Below are 13,919 nucleotides of genomic sequence, written 5' to 3'. Positions count from 1 at the left end.
ATAGCAGAATTTACAGTCAAAGTGGTTCACAAGACGTTCTAATCTCTGCCACAAAGACTGTTTGACAGCTCAAATCTCTTTACCATCTCAAAAGGTAGTATTGCCTCAGTGCATGTTTTTAATTGAAATTTCAGATGAGCATGCCTTTAAAAGGATTCAGTTGTTCTGCTTTGGAAGCAATGTTTTGAATAAAAATAAATATATTTCCATTTCAGATGAAAGCAGTGGCTGGTATGAAGATGTCTTACCAAGTACAGCAAGCAATTAATACCTGCCCAAAAGATCCTGTGAGAGGTTTTAGACACGATGAATCATCCAGTGCACTGTGTTCACACCTCTACTCCATGATTCGAGGGAACCGTCAGCACAGACGAGCCTTTCTAATTTCTTTACTCAACCTCTTTGATGATACCGCAGTAAGCACCACATTTCCTTCACTTAAAAAGAAGTTAAAATGCAGCATTACAGGCTTAATTTCCCCTTTTAGGATGTATTTTAATGACATAATTATTGATAGCTTTGTCCCCAATGTACATTTTTTACTTTCTAATATAAGGTATTTATCTGTGTAATAGAATGCATGTTACATCACTCTGTACCTTTTTATACTCAGTTTGGACTGATCAGAAATAATATATCTTCAGGTATGACTAAATTTTGCATGTATAGATGTTGTTTACAGTGCTTTTGGGGGTTATATAGAATAAAAATTGTGGTCATGTTTTTTGCTCTAGATTCTTAGGAACATTGCAGAAGTATATGAATCCAGGATATTTCTACATGTATTTATGTGTAATTTTTTCTTTAACTTCCAGAAAACAGAGGTGAATATGCTTTTGTACATAGCAGACAATCTAGCCTGTTTTCCTTACCAAACACAGGAAGAGCCACTGTTTATAATGCATCATATAGACATTACACTATCAGTTTCTGGTAGCAACCTACTACAGTCATTTAAAGAGGTATGTGCATTTATATTTTAGTATATTATGGTGGTGGAAACATAAGCTTCTCTATAATGGTCAAATTTTCAGTAAATGCAGTACTATTATTATTGTGTGAACCAGTTGCATTACTTGGCATGTAAACAATAGTAAAAAACCAAGTAACACTGTCTGTTCTGACCTTTATCTGCTAGACAGTAGTCAAAAAGTCTACTTACATTGCTGCTTATATTATTAAAAAAGAATGAATTTTGAGATCAAATCTGTATAATTTCCAAATATGTCTGATTAACACTTAATTGTATGCATCTGAAAACACATGAACCCACAATCATCGTGGAATAGTAGTTTGTTGTGGTTATTTGTAAAATTTTAATAATGAAATCCAGTTGGCAGTTTATTTTGTTGTCAAGTAGCTGATGGCAGTTGCATTTGTTGCCTGAGAGATTTAAAATACATTGTTTATTGCAAGAGAGGAGTGGGCAGTATTTCTTAAGTCAGCGGTAAGAACCTGAATCATGATAGAGTACCTGTTGTTATGGCAACACACAAGCCTGTGAGAGGCCTCTGCTTCTTAAAGACTTCAGTGTCTTCCTTTCCTGAACAGCTGTTACAGTAGAAGGTGCAAATTGTCAGGAAGCAGTTTCTAGAATGTCCAGTTTGACTAATAAACACAAGTCAGAGTTAATGCCTGAAAGTTCACAGCTTGAAATGAATGTACTGTGCTTTAAACTCTCACCCTACCAAAGCTGATCTGCTAGAAGGAGACAATACGTTCTTCAGGTTGAGAAGTACTGTGTAGCACCTAGCTCCAAAAGGATGAGATCCTGCATAGGTCTGTGTCCTGAAAAATCATACTATGTGCAGTAATAATGCATATGTGAAATTCTGTAGATCTAGAAGTAATCATAGAACTAATTATAGAATCATAAGAGGGCTAGGGTTGGAAGGGACTTTAAAGATCACTTTGTTCCAACCCTCTGTTATGGGCAGGGACACCTTCCACTAGACCAGATTGCTCAGAGCCCCACCCAGCCTGGCCTTGAACACTGTCAGGCATGGGACAGCTGATTATTTTTAGTCATTATTTATTCATTATTAATATGATGACTTTGGTCAGCAGTGTAATTAGTGTCATAGAATTTTGAGACAAGGATTTAAAACCGTCTTGGACACCAAAGTACATATGGAAATCTCCATGAGACACAGAAATTATATTTAGGTGAAAGAAAAACAGAATTTTCTTCCTGATTTATTGTGTTTGGTCTTCTACTGTATTTTGCTGTCACTGCTAATGAACTTCAGGAGTCATTTAATGATAACATAGCAGGGGAGTGCTTGTTGCTTCAGTTCCTTCTGTATGCACCTTGCAAGAAAATCTGGGTGTTGGATACATTTTTCAGTATATTTTTGCCATAAATAATTTTAAGACTATCAAGTTATAAATTAATATTTAATATTAAAATTAATTGTTCAGCAAATTCTCTTTAATTTAAGGTAGTAATGATTTTGGACAGATTATTTTAGGAGCATACATGATATTACTTATCCTAATTTTGAAATGTGTTTTAACTTCTCTGTCTTGCAGTCTATGGTGAAAGACAAAAAAAAGGAAAGAAAGCCTTCATCAGATGAGGAGACTGAGAGTGACAGTAACAGTGGTAGCGGGAGTGAAAGTGAGGAGGAAGCTTCTAAGCCTCGGAGGTTACGGAAACGGGTGGACTCTGATTCAGATTCTGATGAAGAAAATGATATAAATGCAGTGATGAAGTGTTTACCTGAAAATTCAGCTCCTTTAATTGAATTTGCTAATGTCTCCCAGGGCATATTATTACTTCTGATGCTGAAACAGCATCTAAAGAACCTCTGTGGATTCTCTGATAGGTAAGGCTATTTAGATAATAGGACACTTGCTATGCAGTGATATTTTTCCATTTGTTTAAGTTGATTGTAACTGCCTGTTTAAGCAATACATTTATGTAACAGAGAAAAAAAAAAACTATTAAGTTGAACTTTGGCTTAAAAAAAATCAATTATTTGATTTCTTACCAGGCTATCTATTGTATATGGAATGATTCAGAGAGAAATATTTATATTGGAGGCTTTAAAAGTTTTTTGCTCAAATTACTCTGGATTTTCCTTTAAAGGTATTTTCTTTTGTTTTCTTTAAACAGTAAAATTCAAAAATATTCTCCATCTGAATCTGCAAAAGTTTATGATAAAGCTATAAACAGGAAGACAGGAGTGCATTTCCATCCAAAACAAACTTTGGATTTTCTACGAAGTGATATGGCTAATTCCAAGATCACAGAAGATGTGAAGAGGAGTATAGTAAAACAGTACTTAGATGTAAGTAAAGTTGCTTTGCAGAAAGTCTGTAATCTTTTAATACAGTATAAACTTGAAAGTACATTTCAAAATGTTAAGTTCCTGGTTATCTTATGTGATGTGTGGATCTTCCTTTCAGGATGTTTAACAGGACTGTATTTCAAAGATTTCTAATAAGTTTAAACTCAATGATATTTAATTTCAGCTTAAGGATATTCATCTTAATGGAGTATTTTCCAGTTTTTGATATCCATGGTGTATACCTCTCCCATGTTACTTTTTCACTTTATTCCTGACTCTTTCCATCATGGGAACAGAAACTCAATGTGATTTATTAGCTGTCCCTCACCCTGCACTAATAACAGTTAGAGAAAACTTGCCATTTGGAAAACACAGGAAGAAAGCTTTTGTATATCTACCCAAAAAAAAATCAGAAAGTTAAGTTTGTAGAGCACAACATGAGCTTTTCAAGTTGTCTGCTGTTTGTTTTACCCTGTTTCTTTATTTTGCTACTTGTTTCTAACATAATGTTACATGATATAAATGTCCAACAAAGTGAACTGATCCTCTTTGTTTTAATAGTTCAAGCTCCTTATGGAACATTTGGATCCTGATGAAGAGGAAGAAGATGGAGAGGTGTCAGCTAGCACAAATGCTCGGAACAAAGCAATTACCTCGCTGCTTGGAGGAGGCAGCCCTAAAAACAATGCAGCTGAGACAGAGGACGATGAAAGTGATGGGGAGGATAGAGGAGGAGGCACTTCAGGGGTGAGGCGGAGGAGGAGTCAACGTATTTCGCAGCGTATTACGTAAAATGATTTTTATGTGCTTATAAATGTCAGTTTATTATATTAAATGTACACCAAGTAATGTAATCCACATGAAAAAAAAAAGCATTTTGTAGATAGAGATTCTCTACTTAACCGTTTATACAACTTTTGTAGAAAGTTTAACAGAAAAGACAATAAAAAAAAACCAAACTAGAAAATGAGATTTATCCCATATAAAAAGTTATTAATTTTCCTTTGGAATGTACTGTGTGTTATCCTTTTTATTGTTGCCAAGTTTTTATGTAGCTTTATGATTCATGTGTATATATAATTTTATATATCAATAAGAGATAAAGACACGGGTACAAATTAAGAGTATGTGGTTTTACAAGGATATGTTAACCCCTTGGCGCTGGCGGTCGCGGTGCGTCTCATTGCCGGCAATGGAATGTGTGCCGGGGAATCCCAACTCCCGGCGTCAAGGGATTAAAAGCAATAAAAGCAATAATTTCACTAAAGTTCTTTTGTGTAACACTTGGTCTTTTTTCCCCCCAATGTTTTAGTCATTGAGAAGGTCAAAACGAAATTCAGACTCTACGGAGTTGGCAGCACAGATGAATGAAAGTGTTGATGTCATGGATGTCATCGCTATTTGCTGTCCAAAGTACAAAGACCGACCACAAATTGCAAGAGTAGTACAGAAAACCAGCAATGGCTTCAGTGTTCAGTGGATGGCAGGCTCCTACAGTGGCTCCTGGACTGAGGCTAAGCGCCGTGATGGCCGCAAACTGGTGCCTTGGGTAGACACTATTAAAGAGTCAGACATTATTTACAAAAAAATTGCTCTAACGAGTGCTAATAAGCTGACTAATAAAGTTGTGCAGACTTTACGATCGCTGTATGCCGCCAAGGATGGAACTTCCAGCTAATGAATTTGTACATGCAGCCAAATTTACAGGAATTGAAATAACAGAAAAACTTGAAATATCAACTTTATGGCAAAAAAAAAAAAAAATCAGTTAAATGAAGAGTAAGAATGGAACCTGGGACGCGGGGAAAAAAGAAGGAGATGTTTGGTAAACATTTTTGTGGGAGCTTCCTTCGCTGTTGTGCAGCAGAAACTTCTCAGTTCATTTTTACTCCCACTGTATTATAGTTTAACAAAAAATTGTTTATATCTTGAAAAAAAAACCTTTCTGTTTAAAAAAAATAAACAAGTGAATGTTGGAAATTAGTCTGTTAATGTTCTTAATAAAGTGTTCTTGGAGTTTAACCTAGCAGCGGATGGCTTTCTTTAGCTTAGCCCAGTTTCCAGGAAAGCATTGTTTTTCCAGGCTGTAAACTGGCAGAATCTCCTGGATATATAATTTATTCTGTTGACGAAAAAGAAAAAAAAAAAAAAAAAAAAAAAAAAAAAAAAAAGAAAAAAAAGCATGCAGTATCTATGACCTATCTGCAGGAGGAGTTTTTGTAAATGTAGATTTTGATGTATTAGGTCACCCTGAAATAATACAAGAAAAGGGATCCCCAGCAAATCTGGTGGAACAAATACTGCAATAAATTTTTTTACTTCTCTTTGTTACTTGTCTGTTTCCATTTGAATTTCTTATTGTAAAGATCTGTTTAAATCCATTTATATTATTTTGCAGTCTTTTATGTAAAATTTACTATATCAGTGGTTTTCAAAACAAGACATAAAATATTGTTTATACAGTTTGTATAGACTGACTTCTGAATAATTGGTATCTTTTTATTTTTTATCCCTAGAAGGGTGTAAACACAAGTTAACTCCAGGTTTTTATTGTATCCTGCAATATTTAGTATTAACTATATGATTTAGCACTGTGCCAAACACATTTTAAAGAGTACATTTTGATATAAAAAGAAACTATAGTTTATTCCTTGTATGCTTCAATTTATTTCTAATGCTGTCCAAGTGATAATTTATGATAGTTCAAATTTGGGGAAGGCTGAATGATTCTTCTGCTTGGGCCAACTGGCCATGTACACATTTCTCTGGGTTAATATAGAAAGGCTTGTGTCAAGAGGAGCAAGCCACCAGTGTCAGAGGAGTCAATGGGTATGAGTCTGGGCAATTACACTACATTCCTTCACAGATGAATTTTTAAAGAAAATGTTTGTATATTAGACTAATTTTTTTACTAATTGAAAGATGTTTTCATTTTTTGTAAATTGAAAAAATGCTATAGAAATCTTACAAAAATATTTGCTTCAACTGCCTTGCCACAACCTTTCATAAGCATTAGTTTGTCTTCCTAGAGAGCAAGAAAAGCAGCATATTTGCAAACAGGAAAAAAAATCTAAAAAACAGCTAAACTTTTAGGAGTATATTAAACCCTGGTGTCTTTTCAAATTATTTATCAAAAACAGGTGTTCCTCAACATAGTTGTTTTTCTATTATGTTTTGTTTCTTTTAAGAATTTAATATATGATAGAGGGCTGTTTTTATGAAACTAACTTGCAGAATTCTAATACATTATTCAATTTGTAAGGAATAAAAACAGTATTTCAAAATATTGATATGTTAAAAACCCAAACAACCCATTAAACAAATTATTAATAACTCCTCAGAATACAGTTAGTAAATTGTTGGGGAATGCCTCTTTGTTGTTTCACCACTGGAATTTTTCTGAACAGAAATTATTTAGCACCTCTTTGTTTGATAGTGTTGATAGTGGTCTCTTCACCATACAAAAAACCACCTCTTGGGCTAAGATCAGTATTGTTAAAGGAGGGAGAAGTAGGAGAAGCAGGAGTCAGTCCTCTGCAGCTCTGGAAACAGGACATTTTTGTAGCAAACAATGAAAGACCATATATTTCAGGGCCAAGTGCAGCCTTTATACTGGCAAACTCATACTTGGAGACTAGAGGGGTTATATGACATGTCAGATATTACTGATAAGCAGAGTTGAAAATACTTCACCAAGAAACTCCCAAGTGGTAAACCCAAGGATTTCATAAAGTTGCAGTTTAAAATTAAGTTGGCTATTACTCATTTCTAATGCAATTATATTAAAGCATCTTATTTTTAATAGGTAATACAAATATTTCCTTGTTCATTTCATGTGGCTTTTCCAGTAGTAAAGATGGGGGTTATTTCAGTTTGCTTGGTATTTATTGGAATAAAATTATCAGAAAGAAGTTATAATTAAACAGTATAAACTTGAAGTCTAAAGTTGTCTTAGTTGAGAGGATTTAGACCATTACTATATTGTATGTTATGCCAGTGGCATACATGCTCCTTGATGGGATGTGATGGTTGTTACATAATTTACAGTTACAAAGTTGATTATAGATTATTAAATAAATTGAATATGATTCTTACTAGTTAAAGAGTTGAATTTTACCCTCCCGAAGTACACAGAGTAATACCTAGTGGTTTTGCCCATCACAAGGACCCTGGTTACCGGCTGTGGAAGGAGAAGGTAGCAGTGCCCTGTTTTGGGAAATAATCTCATGTTTGCTGTGTGAGACTCTGGCTGATGGTTCTCTACAGCATCGGCTCAGTGCCAGTCTTGACACCAGTGGCATCAGTGCAGGGCACAACCTCTGAGCAGCAGCTGCACTTGTACCAACATGAACCACATCAGCAGCAGCACACACAGGATAAGAATTTCTCTACATGAGAAAGTGTTTGGTTTTGTTTTGGTTGTTCTTTAAGTGCTGCAGTGCAGTAATTGATCCAGTGACACAGTTTTACTCCTTTGTATTGACATACCCTTGTAGTATTTTTTCACTGCATGGCTATAGATTTTTACATATATAACTATAAGATTATTGAATTTTTTATTCTTCCTGCTTTCTCTCTTTGAGTACAGGATCCATACATGGAACTTGTTGCAGTAACTTACCTAACAAAGGGGTATTATCAAGCTTTTAGAATTAACACGAGCCATATTGTACTTTTTAAAAAAACACAGATACTTCCTCAATCTAAATAAGAATGAAATCATTAATCTTCCACTTCATACTGTAAAATTTCAGAATAGTCCTTGAATATTTTCAAGATCACAATAGTTTTTGACAGAACTGTAATTATAAGTATTTTTTTAAATGATTCAGTAACATTCTTTTGTAATTTTGATGTTCTTTATTGCTTATATTAGCAACTCTAACGTGTACAAAAGTAGGCATGGGAAATATTCAGCATAAGTATATTAGTGAGGTGTGGCCATAAAAAAAAAAAGATATTTAATTTTTTTAAATTTCAGTCAAACTTTAGCCTTTGTTTTGCTGTTGTGGTGTCATTAGTAAGAATATTGTTACTGTGGAATAATTAAATTGTGCTAAACAGTAGCTCTAACATGAAATACCTTGAAGCCCTATTTTTAGTTCTTAAATGTGTTCGTGGCTCATGTCAGAAAAAAATTTTTTAATCAGGTCTGGCTCATCTGGTGCTAGTTAACAGCAGGATATTCTGCCAAATGCATGTGTTAATGATATTCCAGGGAAACAAATGGATAAGTTCAGCTGATCCTTTGCTTTGACTCCAAGCCCCAGGCAGATCTTAGTGACACTGAATTCCAACAAACACCCTTTCTGTGCTTTCCTATGTCCCAGCACTCCCGAGATCTCATGCCCTACACATAGCAGGAGTGCAAGCCACAATTCCTATATCCTAGATTTCCTCCACTCACCAAAGAGCCACACCATGATCATATGACCGTTTCCATGTCCTTCAGAGAATTTGTCATCTTATCATTGAAGTTCTGAGTTGTAATGGGTGAGTTCTTAATGTCACTAGCAAGTTTTTAGATCTCATGGTTCCTTGACTAAATATTAAAGTGTTATTGTTATATACAAATAAGTTCATAATATTTTAATATTTCATTGATTTAAAATAAATGTTTCAAGAGTTCAGTCTGGACACTTCCAAAATGAAACTTGTAAGTTTTTAATCCTAGAATGAGCACACACTTTGTTGATCTCTTTTTCACTGCTCACAGTGCTCAGAATATGTCTGGGCACCTGTAAATCAATCAGGGAATGCATATTTGGATTATGCTGGGAGACTTCTTGCCAGTCTGTGTTTCCCCCATCAGACATAACTACATAATTTCTAATTTCTGCGTTATTTAGGGGCAGTGCAGCTGCATGCACTGCTCACTGCTACCCAGACTGTGAGGTCAGATATCCTCCAGACACTCCTTGCCCTCCGGGCCGGTTCAGGGGCACGGGCAGGGCAGGGGAGGGTTTTATCCAGCGAGGAACTGAGCTGGCTCAGGCCACCAACACCTGCAGGGTGGCTGCCCAAGTGTGCGCTGTGCCCTTGACAACCATCCCAGGGGAGGTTGTTGCACCACAGTTACAGCAGGACATCACCAATGGATGCCTGTCCCATCTACAGAGTCTGTCACAGAGTGACCCATGTCACTTGTTACTTCAGCAGCTTCTTCTTTAGGGCAATCCGGTTTGGCTTCAGAAGAGCTTTTCTCCATCACTGTTCTTTGTGCGGCTGTGTTGTAAGGCTCATATTTCTATTCTGAAACAAGGTCCTGCTTCCTAAAATCTGGAAAGGTGATTTATCGGATTTCATCCCCACTTTGCTGGGGACTGGTCATTAGCAGGGTGCTGCAGCTGTGCCTGCAATGCAGCCTGTGCTCTCGGCAGCTGCAGTCACCAGCACTGAGCTGTGTTGGGTGGGTCATTGCTGAGGCTGCACCTGACTCCCCACACTGTTTGTCCATCAGCTAACTTTCAATGCACTTCCTTCTTTCTCTTATCTCAAGAGGGCTTCTGAATTTGTTTTACCTATCCCTTAGTTGTATTTCTCTTCCTAACTATAAAAGGCTACAAAATTTGCTGGAAACAGCCCCATTTTCCCACTAGATGTAATTTATTTTGGAGAAACCATACAGGGGGCCATTTGCTTTTCATTTTGACTTCACAAGCACAGGCTGAAGACTTAAGTCTTCTTTGAGCAAGTCGTCTTTCAGTCTCTTATTTTGCATGTTTTGTTATCTTGTTAGCATTCATGATTGTATAGAAATACTCCTTCACTACACTTAAATTCCTGAAAGCCAGAAATATGTGTGTGGAGGGAGAGATTCAGTGGGTTTCCTGCTTAGACTGAATGTATTCTGTGAGCACAAGCAAAGTGTGATGAATACTTGGGAAAATCTGTTTCTTATTTATGAAAGCTTTTTTATTTTGCATAGTCTCATGCGGAGGTGGATGTTCAGATTCAAGGTCAGTCTTGAACATCACCTGTGCGATGAGTCCCTGCAGTTCCATCTCTACTGACAACTTGCAAGACGGATTCGATTCATGTAATACCAGGTTCTGGGTGATTTGGATCACTCCTCATCAAGGCTTTTTATTCACTGTCCAAAAGTACTGCTGTTGCTCCACTCAAGAGCAACACTGCACTCAAGAGAGAGAGGATCCCTTTCCTTCCCTTAGTGTTGAAATCCACATGAAATAATTGCAGAAGATGTTATTAAGTCTGTGCTCAGCTTTTGAGCCATCCAGACCAAACTTTGCAGATCCAGTCATGTTCAGGCTTCTATACACTGAGCTTTTTCCTTTGGACAACTGATCCCAATTACAGGATACTCCATGGTTAGTGTAAATTTTTCCTACCTTTGATTTTTAAGTCTTGGCTGGGAAACACACTCTGCCACTTCTTCAAATGTCATACTAGATATATGTAGGAGGGTGCTCATAATTACAAGGCATGTATTACTCTCAGCAGGCCCTTTTCAAATTTAAGTACTTTTTGAGCTTTCCTTACATCTATTAGTTGTGTCTTTCTATATCAGAAAAAGAAAAAGGCCTTCCCTTATATTAATGTATTTGAAAAATTCTGAAGTGAGGCTCAGGGTTGTCTTCTGGTGCTTTACCTCCTGTGTGTTATCTCAAACAGACAAAATTATTTTAAAAGCAAGTTTTAGGGTTGTATTTCTTGTTCAGATAGTAGTGAAATTTTGTTCCTTTTTCCTACAAAATTTTACAAATTGTAGTGCAGATTTATCTTGTGTACACATTCCAGTACTACACATAACTTCTTGAAGCCTGTGTAGGATCCTTAAAATTCCACAGCTGAAGATACTTGCTTCCATCTTCAGAAGGTGTAAGTGTGGCTTGTCTTTCCTTGCACGTTCTTCTTGAAACCTAACTATTTCTCTATCTTCACTGGCCAGGGGTTTTGAAGAGAAAACACAAATGACAGCCCTGTGTATCTTAATCTATGTTTTCACAGAATTTGACATCTTTTTAGTAGTCTCTAAGTTTAAATATCTCAGCCAGAGCTCTGGATTAGAGACGCTTCTGCTGGAGGTGCTCTTATGTCAGCCAGTGGTTAAGTACCATTGACTTTATTACTCCCTGAGTCCCTTAATAATCAAGATTCATATTAAAGAACCAAAATAGTTGAAGTAGTATGTTCTTACTTTTGTAGCTTTGTCTTTTTCGTCTTATTTTAATTCTTGTACTTATTTGTGTTGTTTAAGGTGGTGTTGGGTGTTGTCTCCAATGTCTCTTTTTGGGGTTTGGTTAGCGGAGTTTTTTTAGTTTTGCTTTTGGTTTTACTTCTACTTTTGCTTTGTTGTTGTTTTTTTAAACTTCCTGCAGGAAGTTTTTTCCTGAAATAAGTTGCTTTTGACATTTAATAGCTTTCAGACAAAAACCTCCATATTAAACAAAGATCAAAACATATTTAAATGTAAAATGCATGACATACAGAACACAGCCTCTATATATGTTAACTTTCCAAAGAAAGTTATCATGTGCTTAAACTATGAGACTTCCCTGTCTTTTATTCAGAATGGAAAAGTCATGCTACTAGAGTGCTAAAGGAAGTTCAGGTCTCTTTGGATGAGATTCCCTAAAAGCTGTGGCACTGGATGGTTGCCACAGAACCCAGCCCCAGCAACATTTCCGTGCAAGTGTCCATGGCAACAGCCTCGGGCAATGGCTTTGAATGGCGGTTGCCAAGTGTCACGGTCCCTGGTGCAAGCGGGAGTCGTGGTGGTTCGTTTTACAGATCTCAGAGTGCAAAAACAACACAGAGGGGATTTTCAATATCAGTCAAAACAAACGCGCCTTTTATTGAGTGCCCACAGCAAATGCGATAGAAGGATTAGAAAGGAGATAAAGGACTGAGAGAAAAAGAGTGGGGGAGAATAGCTACCAATGGAGAGACAGAATCCTCGTGGTCCAGCCAATAGACCCAGCTTGTCACATCAGGGAGAATCTCAAAGTCTGTGGTTAACTCAGGGGTCTTTTATAGTCTTCTGCTGGGGTGGGGGGAACAGGACGGTATGTCGAGGGAACAGGTACATGACAGTGGAGAATAAGTCCGTTGAGAACAAATACAGACAGTCCAGTTCCAAACAGGACAGATCAGTCCCAGCACTGAACAGGACCCATTGTTTCGGGACTGCTTCCCATGGGAAACCTGTCTTGGTCCAGCAAACACATCTGCAGGCAACACTTGGCAGACATCCCTCTTCAATCAGGCCAGCACCCCTGTGTTAGAATTTTAAGGGTCTCAGTCTCAGTCCTTGTTGGGGGGCTTCAATCTCCGCCCTTGACGGCAGTCGTGAGGGAGATGAGGGATCTTCCATGGGGGATCACCAGAGTTCTCTAAAGCGAGTGGTATCTGGCCAAGAGGTGGGAAACTCATGGGTTGGGGTATTGTGAAGCAGGTGTAAGGGTACAGAGCAAGCTGCTCCTTGCCAGTCCCTGCTCGAAGCAGTGTACCGTGGCAGCACAGCAAGCACACCTGCAAACAATCACTTCGCAAGCATCCACCTCAACCAGGCCAGAAATCCTATCAGGGTCTTCCGGACCTTAGTCTCTGTCCTTGTGATGATCGTGGGGTAAAAATGAGGGGAACTTTGGACTGTCTCTTACAGCATGGCACCATCCAGATGCAGCGGAGCAGGGGTTGTCAGGGTCCTGCTATGCTGCCAGGCCTGAGGAGCATCTGTCAAAGTGTCCTGCAGGGAATGACAACAAAAGGCATCCAGCTGTCACCCTGTTTGAGCAGTACTCCTGTGTCAGCTAAAGACTGAGAGAGTCACCAACTCAAACACAGCTGAGAAACCTCTGGGTCATCCTGTATCTAGTGGGTAATATGCACATGCAGGTGTACAGATGTGCAAGTTTAAAACTCAAAAGAGAGAATTTGTACTTTTACATGTTTCTGTGTAAGGAAGAAAATAGAATTTTAATGTTTAAAATTATGTTTCTTACATAGTGACTGTGGAAAAAAAATGCCAAGGAGCTGCTGGGGTTAATGACCCCCAGTGTAAAGTTCGTAACTTTTCCCAGTTATCTTGCCATTAACTGGCAGGTGCTGCACTGTTCTCTCACTGCTTGGTTAACAAAATTAAGCTGGCATTTCAAAATCACAGTAGAGAACTTGGAACGGAATAGGATAGGATAGGATAGGATAGGATAGGATAGGATAGGATAGAATAGAATAGAATAGAATAGAATAGAATAGAATAGAATAGAATAGAATAGAATAGAATAGAATAGAATAGAATAGAATAGAATAGAATAGAATAGAATAGAATAGAATAGATATGGTTGGAAGCAATAATCTAATCCAAATGCCACTTCAAGAGACCTTTTTGCTAATCCAAAGAACATTTTAGGACTGAGCAAAGGTTAAAGCCTATTGTTAATGGCACTGTCCAAATGCCTCTCGAACACTGACAGACTTGGGGCATCAACCACCTCTCCCGGATGCCTGTTCTTCTCTGTGACCACCCACAACTCTTACCACAATTTCCTAGTAGTAAGGAAATGCTTCTTAGTATCCAGTCTGAACCTCTCCTGCTTCAGCTCTGAACCATTCCCATGCATCCTGTCCCTGGATGCCAGGGAGAAGAGCTCAGCATCTCCC

The 13,919-nt window shown here is 37.6% G+C and overlaps 1 protein-coding gene across 5 annotated transcripts in view; it reads left to right on the top strand.

The window, feature by feature from the left end:
* The window catches only part of NIPBL (NIPBL cohesin loading factor), a 151,373-nt gene extending 143,983 nt beyond the window's left edge, over nt 1-7,390 (top strand). For 4 of the 5 annotated variants that reach the window (XM_053932643.1, XM_053932646.1, XM_053932641.1 and 1 more), the window contains 6 exons: nt 216-416; nt 816-962; nt 2,533-2,828; nt 3,119-3,293; nt 3,855-4,040; nt 4,606-7,390. In XM_053932643.1, coding sequence (XP_053788618.1) covers nt 216-416; nt 816-962; nt 2,533-2,828; nt 3,119-3,293; nt 3,855-4,040; nt 4,606-4,971 — 1,371 coding nt within the window. In that variant the 3' untranslated portion in view covers nt 4,972-7,390. Of the gene's footprint in view, nt 1-215; nt 417-815; nt 963-2,532; nt 2,829-3,118; nt 3,294-3,854; nt 4,082-4,605 lie in introns of all 5 variants that reach the window. The other variant, XM_053932642.1, reaches the window with a different exon arrangement.
* The last annotated feature ends 6,529 nt before the right edge of the window (nt 7,391-13,919 follow it).

The sequence above is a fragment of the Vidua chalybeata genome, chromosome Z (assembly GCF_026979565.1).
Source record: "Vidua chalybeata isolate OUT-0048 chromosome Z, bVidCha1 merged haplotype, whole genome shotgun sequence".
NCBI lineage: Eukaryota > Metazoa > Chordata > Aves > Passeriformes > Viduidae > Vidua > Vidua chalybeata.
This window is presented reverse-complemented; position numbering and strand designations above follow the sequence as displayed.